Genomic DNA, 13,343 nt, shown 5'->3' with positions numbered 1-13,343 from the left:
GAGAGAGAGAGAGAGAGAGAGAGAGAGAAGAACACAAAAAATAAAAATCTTTTTGGAAAATGTGCCTATTCTAATGTAAGTGTTCTCCAAGTGATTTTGTTAGGAATGTAAGGGAGCAGATGATTAGTTCATTGATATTAAAATTCCATAGTTGAAGATTTTTAGTTGATTGCTTACAACTTCACTCAATAATAAATAATTAATAAAACCTAAGAAAGTATTTGGTCTAAGGAATTGATTGCATTAAGTACCTGAAAAATAAGTCAAAGGAAAAATGATTTTTTGGAAAGGTTTAAGTATATATTAGTTAATCAGAAAACATTAATCATTTGAAATTCTTGCTGGAAGTTTTTTTCAGTGTTTCAACTATAAGTTGAATATAAGTTTCTGATAAATAAATATATTAGAGCTCCCAAATTTTCCCTTATTTATAAAATCAAAAGACTGCCAAGTCAATTAATAATAGGAGAGATAATTAAAAGTGAAATTATCTTAAATGTGTTTATTTTATCTCCTAAGAAAGGAAATTAAATGCCAGCCCTCAGGTCATCATAGTGAGATGCTGGGCCTTCCTCCCAATGTCTTTATATCAACAAGTTGGGGTTAAAAGTCATCTAACCAAACTTTAGTTTTCAGGGATGCCTTGTCTGAGATGTCACAAGAAAAGTTAAATATACATTAAATGTGGGAGAAATGGAACTAGGCGCTGGCTTAGCCTTGGTATCAATATGGTGTGTTTTCTGGGTGGATTTATATAAACCAGGGTGGGAGGTGCCTTCAAGGTTAACATCATCCCAGACTTACTCTCCAGAGCTGCCACCTCCTGTCACTTCTGTCCCCAGTCTCTGCTGTTCAGGCTCCTGCAGAGCTGGCTTGGGCCACCATCATAGCTTCTTTCCCCGAGAACTACCAGTCCCCTTAGCGAGAATTTGTTTTCTGGGCAATTGTGATAACTTCTATTCTTGAAGTTGTCAGTTCTTCTTTACAATCAGCAAATTTAAGTGACAGTGCCAACTTAAAATCAGTTAGTCAGCATACAGGTGATGGGCTAAATCATATAGCCTCAGATTTTTTTCAATGTTGGTTATTAACATAATCTTAAATGAAAAAATGTCAAATATAAACTTAAAAGAGATGTTGATATTATTAAAGTCTCAAGTATGCTTTTACTGCCCTGATTACCTCTGTTCCCATGATGATTTACTTGGATTTTAACTCACAATTTTGGGAATTCCTTTAAAACCAGGATGCTCTATATATCTTATTGCTTGGCACATCTCTTATTTGAAGCCATTTCAAACATTATAACACATAATTAAATCGTCTTCCACTCATTAAAATGATCTTTTTTATTTTTACTATTTTATGAGCTCTTTAACTATTTATGAAGCAAGGATTATAGAAAACATGGTGTTCTTCAAAGGAGATTTAGTCTTTCGGTGAGAAAATGTTAATATGTTAATGGATAATGTAGTCTTTTTATAGTAGAAATCAGAAATTTAGCAACTGAATATGCCTATATAATTGAAATTATATATTTATTTATGTCAATGTCATGACTTTGATTTTTGCTGTTTAACTTATAAAAGCAAAATGGTTGCTGCCTTCAAATGTGTTAACTTCTGCTTATAATTAACAACCTAATCTGAAAAGGGTAAAGATGGGCTAAAGTATTTTAACTGAATCAGAGTTCCCATGCTCACTGATTCATCCTATTTAAAGCTTTATTTTCCTGTTGGTTAGGAATATTTCAAGAGACTTTATTTGAATAGAATTGCCTGATCTTATATGTATCACTGATTTAAAAAATTGACAGTAGTAGATTTTCTAAGAAGTAGTCATACATTTTTCTATAACCAATGCTGTAGATATAGGAAAAGAATTATTTTAATTCATTCATATCTGACATTTCCCCAGACTTCATTTAAATGACTAGAGCCTCAATTCTGGGCTCATCGCATTGTACATTAATTTCTTTCCAAAACTGCACTTATGTACTCATTTGTTTCATAAGCTCAGTTGTACACTCCAAAAATAATTTCTTGAACTTGGATGAATGACACTCATTTCGCCTTTGTTTACCCAGTGCTGCTGCCGAAGCTGATGGTATTGATCCATTAGTAAACATCTTGTCCAGTAAACGAGATGGAGCCGTGGCCAACGCCGCCACTGTACTGACGAACATGGCAATGCAGGAGGCTCTGCGTGTGAGCATCCAGAACCACGACATCATGCACGCCCTCATCGGCCCGCTGCATTCTGCGAACATGGTCGTGCAGAGCAAAGCTGCTCTCACCATCGCTGCGACTGCGTGTGATGCTGAGGCCCGGACAGAGGTGAGTATTTTCATAACATTTGCTCTCATTTTTCTGGTTATTACTTATGGATGGATTAATGTGAAACATTTTCAAATGTTTGAACTGATCCATCATTTAAGTCTTTCAAAATTGGTGCAACACTTTGGAAAACAAATGGGCATTATCTAGCAAACAATGTGAGCAGACCTTGTAGACCAGCAATTCTGTTTCTAAGTATATATTCTTAAGACAGTCCCTTGCCTCTATGCTCCAGGAAGCATTGTTTATAATATCTAAATAACTGGAAACAAACCAGTTGTCCAACTGTTAAGAGAGTGGGTAAATAAATTATGGCATATTCATAAAATGGGATCTCACATCTGTAAAAATGAATGAACTGTTGCTACAGACAACAGCAGAGATGAATCTCAACAAGCTTAATGCTAAGCAAAAGCTAGTTGTGAAGAATGTATCTTATGATTCTATTTATATACCATTCAGAAATGTGCTAAAAAGTGTGCTAATGAAGCTAAGAAGTTGTTTAGGCATACACACATACATACACACACATACACACATACATACATACCAGCTAGAACTATAAAGAAAAGCGACAGAATGATTAACCCCAAGTTCAAAAAAGTGGTTTCCCCTTGGGGGACTAAGGGTGTGGATGTGATTCAGAGGAGCACCCAGGGGTTCACAGATATTGAAATGTGCCATTTCTTAAGCTGGTGGTAGATGAACAGGTATGCCTTTCACTGTGATTCTTGGAATTACACATATGATTTATACATACGCTCTAGTTTCTTATATTGCAAAATTTTAAAACATAGAATTGCATTTCCTACAAGTCCATCACATAAAAGTGTGTTTAGTCCTTGTGGTTGACCCTATTAAATCTTGTGGCCATCTGTGGTGGCCATCTTGTAAAGACGTGGGGGCAGCCATCTTGTGATGACGTTGTGCGACGCCACCTAGGCTTTTATTATATAGGATTGGGCCTACCTACTAATACAGGACATTGTTGTTAACTTAATCACACTTGCAAAACCCCTTCCAGAAACAAGGACTTCTAGGTCTACCTCAGGGCCAAATGAGCATTCAGTATTGAGGAGCCCACAGGGCATCCCACTTGTGGGCAGAGAGAAGACGGCTCTTTCCCCAGCCTCCACGCTGTGCAAAATCACCGTGACCTCCCTCGATTACTTTACTGTGGCCTTTTCTTGACTTTGAACAGAAAATTGGGATTTTGTTTGTAAGGGTTTGTGATTGATTTTACCCCCTGAATTTAATAAATTTAATATGGACACATCTTTAAATGTTTTTACATAGTTACAGCCTTTACAATCAAATAATGAGTTGTGTGTTTTTTTTAAAAAAAATCATAATGCTTATATTCTGGACTCCTAATGCATACAATGTTGGTGTCTACTTCTAGTTAAGAAATTCAGGTGGGTTGGAGCCCCTCATAGAGCTCCTGCGCTCCAAGAACGATGAAGTCAGAAGGCACGCCAGCTGGGCCGTGATGGTCTGCGCCGGTGATGAGCTGATGGCCGCTGAATTGTGCAGGCTCGGGTGAGTGGAGCTGTCTCAAGTTTCCGGCTCAGATGAAGAGCAGAAGATGAAGAGCACACTTTTCAGGCCAAAGGAAGGTCAGGCAGAGTCTACACTCCCCCTCTCAGGTCTACAGAGCGCTCAGGGTGCTGCAGGGCACAGCAAGGGCCTCACCTCTGGAGGGACTGCCTGGTGGAAGGAAGGTCCTTCCCTCCTCCCCACCTTTATAAAATCATGTCCAACGTTTCCTTTTCCACTTTTTCCTCTTGAGAAATGCTTCCTTCATTTTCCTCAGCTATTGTAATAGAACCCTGTCTGTCCCTCAACTTTCTAAAATAAAATGGGTGAGCCCTGATGATCACTCCATTTTGCTCCTTCTCCGACCCGAATCTTTTCATCAGAACCCAACATTTAGCCAGCCTCCCCAGATCCGTTCCCTTACCAACGACAGATGGGGTTTTTAGCACATCAGCAAATAGGGTTGTTAGGTTTCACAGACCGGATTACCCTATTTCTAAACATTTTTATTCCCTGTATATATTGCCTGCTTAGTTGCAAAAGTTGGAGTTGAATATTAATTTTGCTTTAAATGAAGAACCTTTTTTCCCCCCAAAAGTGTCCTTTTCAACTCTTTGAACATGAGTAACTACAAGGAACCGGATTACCCTATTTCTAAACATTTTTATTCCCTGTATATATTGCCTGCTTAGTTGCAAAAGTTGGAGTTGAATACTAATTTTGCTTTAAATGAAGAACCTTTTTTTTTCTGAAAGTGTCCTTTTCAACTCTTTAAACATGAGTAACTACAAGGTATATATGTTCTCAGAAAGACTGATTTGTCTTCATAACTGACAGTATTACTTTATCTAAAAGGGTGAGATGGCTATACCCTTTCCATTGAATTCAGGATGTTGGCTAGGTAGATAAGTGAGAACTTAATGTTGGGTGGCTTATATAAAGCAAATAATGCCTTTTGCTTTTATTGACAGGGCTTTAGAGATCCTTGAAGAAATCAACCTATCAGTAACTCGAAAAAATAAATTCAGTGAGGTAGCTTATAACAAATTGCTCAACAACCACCTGTCTCTGAAATACAGCCAGACTGGCTACTTGTCATCAAGTAACATCATCAGTGACGGCTTCTATGATTATGGCCGGGTAAGTGGGAGCACTGACTTGTATTTTAGTATGTATGTATGATAAGGGTCTCTTCCTTAATCATGATGCCATTACATTGCAATTTCGTAACCACCTAACATGTTTTATTTTTACAGACTGACACTTGGGAATCAGAACTTCATCCTTGACTTTGTCTGGCTATAAGATTTTGCATTTGTATATACTTTTAACTAGAACATGATTACTTTTACTTAAATCAGCTTGCTATGCTAGTTCAGGTTTCAGAGAAGATATGAAAGAACCAGCATTTTCAGTTTGGGGTTCTGTTATTTCTAGGGCTCAATGTTAGTGATAAGGACATAAGTATAAGTTTTTAATTTTAGCATCATATAATTGAAATTAATCAAATTGTAGTACTGGATTTTAAAATGTGATGTAGAAGAATAATGTTTTACTTAACTGCATTTCTGATTATGATTTTTAAAACAACTTACAGTGCAATTTAGTGTTAATGTTGAGCGAAATGGGAAGCTAAAAATTAGAATCTTGAGGACTTTTTGTCATTGCTGCTTAAGCCAGTATTTTCTGCTTCTTCTGGAAACCAAAAGCAAAAGCAATAAGAAAAATTGAGAACATTTTAAAATCCACAGATTCCATTTTAGGCAAAACTAGGAAACATATATGATCCTCAGACTTCAAACAAATTTAAAAGTTACTAAAAATCCCTGAAATCAGGCAGAAGCTGTTCAAAAGGAAGCATGAAAGGGAAAAAGGAAGCACAAGAGTGCTAGTGGTAGCAGATCTCAGAAAATACTATCAGAAATATCTACTTCCTGCCCAGCTGTGTGGCTCAGTGGTTGAGTGTCAACCTAGGAACCAGGAGGTCATGGCACATGTCTGGGTCAGGGGCTCACTTCCCAGTGTGGGGTGTGCAGATGATTCTCTCTCATCATTGATGTTTCTCTCTCTTCCTCTCCCTTCCTCTCTGAAATCAATATATATATTTAAATCTACTTCCTGAGGTGATGGGAGAACGCAGAAGTACAAATGGAAAACTCTGTTCCAGGTGGGTGCAGGACCAGGAGCTGGGGTGGGCAAGGCTGGCAGCAGAAGCCCTCTTGGGCCGAATTGGTCCAAAGAAGCAGAGGAGACAGGGCCATAACAAGAACCCCGTAGCTAAGTCACATTTGCAGGAAACACTCTATCATGATAACAGAATTAGAGGTATTTTGAATAATGAAAAATAGCTAGCCTAAAATTTTACTCTAGCTCTTGCTTCTGCTTCCCCTGGCCATCATCACCACCATAACATGGCACAAACCCCGACAATGCACGTACAAACCACTGAGGAGTCACTGCTCTGAGAAAGCTCATCTCGTTGATGATTCATTTTTTAAAAATTGGCACAACAGTAGAATAAAGATGCTTTGAGGGAGAAGAGCAGAAAAATCAACGAAGAACATATTAGAAAAACATTGCCATGGATCAGAAAATGTTGATAAAATGTTATTCTGTTCATGAGTTTTTTTAAAAAGTTAAGGAAACAATATCCTTTATAAAGAAGAATTCTCTGATTCATTCATTCAGTAAATATTACATTTCTAGTATTGTAGGGTTTTAATATGTCAGTGAACAAAAGAGTCAAGGATCTCTACTCCCATGGCACCAGTGGGAAGAGGCGGACAATAAACAATAAACATCACAACTAAATAAATTACATCACATAATTAAAATAAGAGCTACGAGGGAGAGGTAGGTAGGGCAGAGACAGGATAAGGGGCTCTGTAGTGCTGGGGAGGACTGGGGTTGATGGTTGTAATTTTCAAAATTGTGGTCAGGGGGGCCTCACTAAGAGGTAATACCTGAGCAAAAAGTTGAAGAAGGTGCAGGTGTTAGCCATGGGGATATCCGAGGGAAGAGCTTTCTAGGCAGAGGAAACTGGTGCAGAAGCCATCGGGTGTAAGCACACTTGGAGTACTTAAGAAATAGCAAAGTCAGTGCAGCTGGAGCTGAGGGAACCAAGGGGCAGAAGAGTGGAGAGTAGGTCAGAGAGATGAAGAGAGGCCAGGTCATGTCAGTCTTGTAGACCATCAGAAGGATTTTGGCCTTTACTCTGAATGAACTGGGAAACCTTGGCAGAAGAATGAGATGATATGTCTTATTTTAAAAGGACCATGAAAAGCATCTTGGATGAGAGAGGAATCTAACTATTATATAGTTGGAAATGACCTTAGAAGGTGATCTGGTCTAATCTTCACCAGGCTCATAAAATAGCTAGTGTAGAGCTTTGTCTAGCCTCTTTTCAGATAGCCTCACAAATTTTTTTTGTAATCTGTTTGGTAACTAGTTACTCTTTCAGACAATAAGTTCTCTCTTATGTATATAGATGGATTTTTAAACTCAGATACTTTCAGGGGCCAAATTGATAATTATGGTGTGAAATAGCTGAGAATAAAGCATGACAGGGGGGCGCTCCCCAACCCCCTGATTGACCCTGCTCTGTGTGTGACAGGGTACGGAGCCCCAACCTCCCTGATGGGCCCTGCTCTGTGAGTGACAGGGGGCAGCGCCCCAACCCCCTGATCGGCCCTGCTCTGTGCCTGATAGGGGGGAGCTCCCCAACCCCCTGATTGGCCCTGCTCTGTGCGTGACAGGGGTTGGCGCCGCAACCTCCCCATCGACCCTGCCTTGAGTGTGACAGGGGGCGGTGGCCCAACCCCCCAATCGGCCCTACCCTGAGCGTGACTGAGGGTGGCATCGCAACCTCCCGATCCGCCCTGCTCTGTGCATGACGGGGCGGCGCCCCAACTCCCCAATCGGCCCTGCTCTGAGCCTGACCAGGGGCTGCACTTAGGGATTGGGCCTGCCCTCTGCCACCCGGGAGCAGGCCTAAGCCAGCAGGTCGTTATCTCCCGAGGGGTCCCAGACTGCGAGAGGGCATAGGCCGGGCTGGGGGACCCCCCTCCCCCGCCCCCTGAGTACACAAATTTTTGTGCACCGGGCCTCTAGTATCCTTTATAAAGAAGAATTCTCTGATTCATTCATTCAGTAAATATTACATTTCTAGTATTGTAGGCTTTGAATATGTCAGTGAACAAAAGAGTTAAGGATCTCTACTCCCATGGCATCAGTGGGAAGAGGCGGACAATAAACAATAAACAATAAACATCACAACTAAATAAATTACATCACATAATTAAAATAAGAGCTATGGGAGAGAGGTAGGTAGAGCAGGCAGGATAAAGCACACTTGGCGTACTTAAGAAATAGCAAAGTCAGTGCAGCTGGAGCTGAGGGAACCAAGGGGCAGAAGAGTGGAGAGTAGGTCAGAGAGATGAAGAGAGGCCAGGTCATGTCAGTCTTGTAGACCATCAGAAGGATTTTGGCCTTTACTCTGAATGAACTGGGAAACCTTGGCAGAAGAATGAGATGATATGTCTTATTTTAAAAGGACCATGAAAAGCATCTTGGATGAGAGAGGAATCTAACTATTATATAGTTGGAAATGACCTTAGAAGGTGATCTGGTCTAATCTTCACCAGGCTCATAAAATAGCTAGTGTAGAGCTTTGTCTAGCCTCTTTTCAGATAGCCTCACAAATTTTTTTTGTAATCTGTTTAGTAACTAGTTACTCTTTCAGACAATAAGTTCTCCCTTATGTATATAGATGGATTTTTAAACTCAGATACTTTCAGGGGCCAAATTGATAATTATGGTGTGAAATAGCTGAGAATAAAGCAACAGAGATTGTGGGGAACTGGAGAGATATATCCTGCTCAAAGGCAAGATGTCCACAACTCCAGGTTCCTATTTCTAAGTGTGTGTGTGTGTGTGTGTGTGTGTGTGTGTGTGTGTGTGTGTGTGTGTGTGTAAAATCAGACACCTCAAACTGTTGAGAGCATATTGTAACAGCAATCATATTAAAAAATATAACCCATGCCAATATTACTTTACAATCTTTAAATTATCCACAGATAAATCCTGGTACCAAATTTTGGCCTTTGAAGGATCTCTGCTTACAAGAACCAAATGACCTACGTACTATACTCTTGGTTAACAGTAAATCTGACGTGTGAGTCTTTGGGGGAAAGAGGAATGTAGGGAAGCACATACACTTTTGCTTGTCCATGATCATGTGACTATGTAAAGATCCCCAGTATGCTATCTTTCCTTTCCCCTGTATATCAAGCACCGTGAAAATAAACACTGATGCATATATTCATAGCCTGACATAGTAAAGTCAGGAATATCACCATAGCTTTCCCTCTCACTCCATGTTACCAGTCAACCCCATGTGTATTTCAGCAGTCAGGGCTTCTTACTTTTCTGGTGACATGAAGTGATTGAAGAATGTATAACTAGATAGGAGCAAACTAAGAAGAGTGATGTTTACAACTCTCCAGAACTGTATGCAGGTGTCCAACTACTGCACAATTTGTGTGTATGTATATATATTAAGAGGCAAATAGGAGAGCTAAAAATTGAAGCGTCAACATCCTTCTTTAAATGGTCACATATATCTCTATAATACATTTTATGGGACATATTTTATAAAAATATGTCTTATTCTAGTTCATGGAAAGCTTTATACTATTTCTTGTCTTATTTTAACCTCTCCTTTATGCTTTTAAATTAATGTCACTGTTAAGAGTCAACTCCAAATATGATTTTCAGGGAAGAAATCTGTTTTGTAGGACAAAGCCAATATTGATGAATAAATTGTTTTAATTCATCCATACTTTCAAATATGTAAAATTGTAGTTCTCCACCTCCATCTACGGAAGATAAATCCTCAGAGGTTGGTTATGGGCGAAGTATTTCTTCTTCCTCTTCTTTAAGAAGAGCTAGTAAAGAAAAGGCCAGGTAAGAAAATGATCTTTTATCTATACTCAAATAATTATCCTCTTAATTTGGGAGTAAAAAAATTAGATTTTGGCAACCATTCTTTGATTCTTCTTAGAGTAATATAACTTCATAGTTGTTTTTGTAAATAGCTATGGAAAAGACCTCTGGGAAAGGAGGTGGGAAACCTGGCTTGACATTCTCTCTGCTGTGAACCCACAGTGAGATCTTGAGCACATGAGTTAAGAGTCTGAGAGCAAGCTTAGTTTCTTCATCTGTAAATGAACTAATGCCTGGTGCCCTGCTTTGTAATTGTGAAAGAAATCAAAGCATATAAAAGAAGTGAAAATGCCTTAGAAATTATTAATTGCCTTTAAATGCAATGTATTTTCCATATAATTGAAAATGGTTGTGGTTTTTTACATATGACAAGAAAACCTAGTTATTATTTTAGTGCTGGATTTGGATCTCCCACAGAAGAGAAATCGGAACCTGCTTCTGGACGAAATACTGCTGTTAGCAAAAGTGCCACTAAAGAAAAAGGATCCAGGTAAGAAATGTGGTACTTATTCTTCTCCTAATTGTAATCAGGTCAAGTTTTCATTACCCAAAAAAGTTGGTGAAAGGGAGGGGTGGCTTTTAAATGGGAAGCTCTTCTTGTGGCATCAGTATGTTGAACTAAGCAGGACTCATGTTATACAATTAAAATTAACCTCATTTTTGTCTCTCGCCGTCTCTCAAATTTACCCAGAAGGATTTCTTCTCCTGCCTCCGGGTGAGAACTCAGGTCACTTTGATCATTATTAAGTCCTACAGTCACTTTAATTCAAAAATGACAACGGAAGCAGTCTCTAGTCAGTCATTTAAAAGTCCAACCCAGGATAGTAATCAACTGAAAAGGAACTTTTCTGTCCTCTTCCAGCGGGTGCCTTTGCAGGTGGCAGCACACAGGCTGGAGCATCCCGCTCTCCCTGCTGTGTGCATCCCACCCACCCCGCTGCTCACTGAGGTCTCTGACCCCGCAGGGAGCTCCGAGAGGGAGACAAGGCAAACAAGACCAACTTCTTCTTTGGTTGAAACATGTACCAGTGGTTCTCAACCTTCCTAATGCCGCGACCCTTTAATACAGTCCCTCATGTTGTGGTGACCCCCAATTTCATTGTTATAAATTGAACATAATTAAAACATAGTGATTAATCACAAAAACAATATGTAATTATATATGTGTTTTCCGATGGTCTTGGGTGACCCCTGTGAAAGGGTCGTGACCCACAGGTTGAGAACCACTGATTGTAGACTGTGCTTGTGTGTTTTGCAGGCCTGCCATATTTTAACCTTCCTACTTGTTTACATATTTTAAAATACATTATTTCTCTCGTGAGCACTCTCCTGGACTCTTCAAAATCCACCTGGACCTCCTGCCACACTCCATGGCCCTTTACTTTTGAGGACGTAAGCCCTCAAAACCACTGTGGAATTGGAGTGTATTTGGCACTCATCTGAACCAGCTACTTTCTAAACTGAGACTGTCCCCTAAGATCCCTAAGGTTTAGGTTCCCCAGATCTCAGAGCTATTTATTTCCATTTCTGACCTTGTTTTGTATTGTCAGTCTCTGTTGCTCAGTATTCTGATCTCTGTTTCTAACCTGCCACTATTGCTCCAGCCCTGACAATTTTGCCCTTCACCTCCCTTTTCCTCCTCATGGGGCCTCTCTGCTTCTCCTCTACTGGACTGAGAGCTCTTTGAGGACAAGAACATGTTCTGATTGAATAATTTCTCTCTTCATCCCCACTATTTAGCACAGTGCTTAGTTGGCGTCCTTGCCTGAGTTCCCTCATCAGTAAAATGGAAAAAGTAAATTAATTGACCATACACTAGGTTCCAGGAATTGTTCCAGTGTGGGGAAAATAGCAGTGAAAATTCTGTCCTCATAGAACTTAAATCCTAGTGGGGAGACAGACAACAAACAAAACAAACCATATATATATATATATAGAGAGAGAGAGAGAGAGAGAGAGAGAGAGAGAGAATGAGAGAGAGAGAGAGAGAGAGAGAGAGAGAAATATGTAAATTGACCATCACTTTGCAATGACCCACAACCAATCAGGAGCGAGTATGCAAATTAACCTGACAAAGATGGCAGTGGCCCTGCCCCAGCTGCTCAGGGCCTCTGGGCAGCACACCTCCTCAGGGCCTCCCTGCCACGCTCCACACCTGTCAACCGTCCTTGCAGCCTCCCTGTGGCCCAGCCCCTGGCCTCAGAGGCAACCCTCTGGTGCCTGAGGTCATAGCTCCTGGTGTCTGGTGTCTCCCTCTACCCCACCCCTGCCCCACTGCTCTGGTAAACAAAACTCTAGCATTGGAGCAGCCCCACAGGCGCGGACACGTGCAGGAGCTCACTCGGTGCACAGTTAGCGCGCCCTGGGAGCCCCGGGCCAGCCAAGAGGCAATGGTGGCAGCTGTGGCAGCAGTGGCAGGAGGCTCAGCTTTGTTTTGAATAGATGAAAGAGGCCACCTACACAGTAACCCAAATTATCAGATCTCCCTCCTCCCTATCTTGCCAAATCAAGAGGGGAGGAGCGATGGGCACGGAGGGAGGGCGGGTGGGCAGGAGGCGGAGGGCGGAGGAGGAAGAGGATGCACCCAATCTCTCCAGTCCTCCGCTGCCGCTGCACAGGCTGCCGGAGTGAGCCCACAGCATACTGGCATTCGGGGGAAGGAAGGCCTATTCTTGCACAAATCTTCATGCATCAGGCTTCTAATATATATATCCCCTCCTAATCTAAATAAACCATATCTTCACTTGGTTCAATACTCCCTTCTCATCATGTTGGAATAGACTGGGTGGGAATAGGACACCCAATGGACATTGAACTCCTTGAATTTCTTATTTTTTCACTCAAATGGAATTCATTGATTGCTACTTGGTATTGCAATTATTTTTCACCTGCCAAAAATCTTCCTACCTCAATTAAAACCCCAAGTGGGTTGGATTCATGACTTATTTCTTCCTCCAGCCTTGTCCTATAGTTTATATATTCATCTAGTTGATGATATCAAAAAAGAGCAAGGGATTAAACTTTGAAAATATCAGTATACAATTTGGGGCCAGACAAATCTCTCTATCTACTTAACTACCTACCTACTCATCTCTTATGAAAATAGATAATATCCTAATTGTTTTGGATCCACACAGTAAGTCTCTGCTTTCTGAGGTTGTTTTGGTAAAGTCTCTGCAAGAAAGGTAAAAGTTCTGCTACCTTTAATCATAAATTGATGTTCTTTCTGGAGGTTAATTTTAGAAGAATTAATTTTGTAATTTCCAAGTGCTTTTTTCCATATTTATTTAGAAATGAAATTCATGTAGGTATTGAATCCCTTATAACACAACTTGGCAACCTTCATGGGAAAGAAGTCCAAATGAAATACTTCTATTTATATCCGTAGGGAAGTAGCGTTCCGGGGATCCAGTAAATTATCTATTTGTAATCACTCAATGAGACAGCCCTCCCTGATGTGCTTAGCCC

The 13,343-nt window shown here is 40.4% G+C and overlaps 1 protein-coding gene across 1 annotated transcript in view; it reads left to right on the top strand.

Annotated features, from left to right (window-relative positions):
• The window catches only part of ARMC3 (armadillo repeat containing 3), a 92,429-nt gene that overhangs the window by 65,553 nt on the left and 13,533 nt on the right, over positions 1–13,343 (top strand). Inside the window, exons 11-16 of the mRNA XM_014539386.1 lie at positions 2,087–2,336; positions 3,739–3,875; positions 4,844–5,012; positions 8,948–9,045; positions 9,735–9,836; positions 10,270–10,365. Coding sequence (XP_014394872.1) covers positions 2,087–2,336; positions 3,739–3,875; positions 4,844–5,012; positions 8,948–9,045; positions 9,735–9,836; positions 10,270–10,365 — 852 coding nt within the window. The remainder of the gene's footprint in view (positions 1–2,086; positions 2,337–3,738; positions 3,876–4,843; positions 5,013–8,947; positions 9,046–9,734; positions 9,837–10,269; positions 10,366–13,343) is intronic.

Source organism: Myotis brandtii, unplaced genomic scaffold (genome assembly GCF_000412655.1).
Source record: "Myotis brandtii unplaced genomic scaffold, ASM41265v1 scaffold215, whole genome shotgun sequence".
Classification (NCBI taxonomy): domain Eukaryota; kingdom Metazoa; phylum Chordata; class Mammalia; order Chiroptera; family Vespertilionidae; genus Myotis; species Myotis brandtii.
Note: the sequence above shows the minus strand (reverse complement) of the source record. Positions and strands in the feature narration are given on the sequence as shown.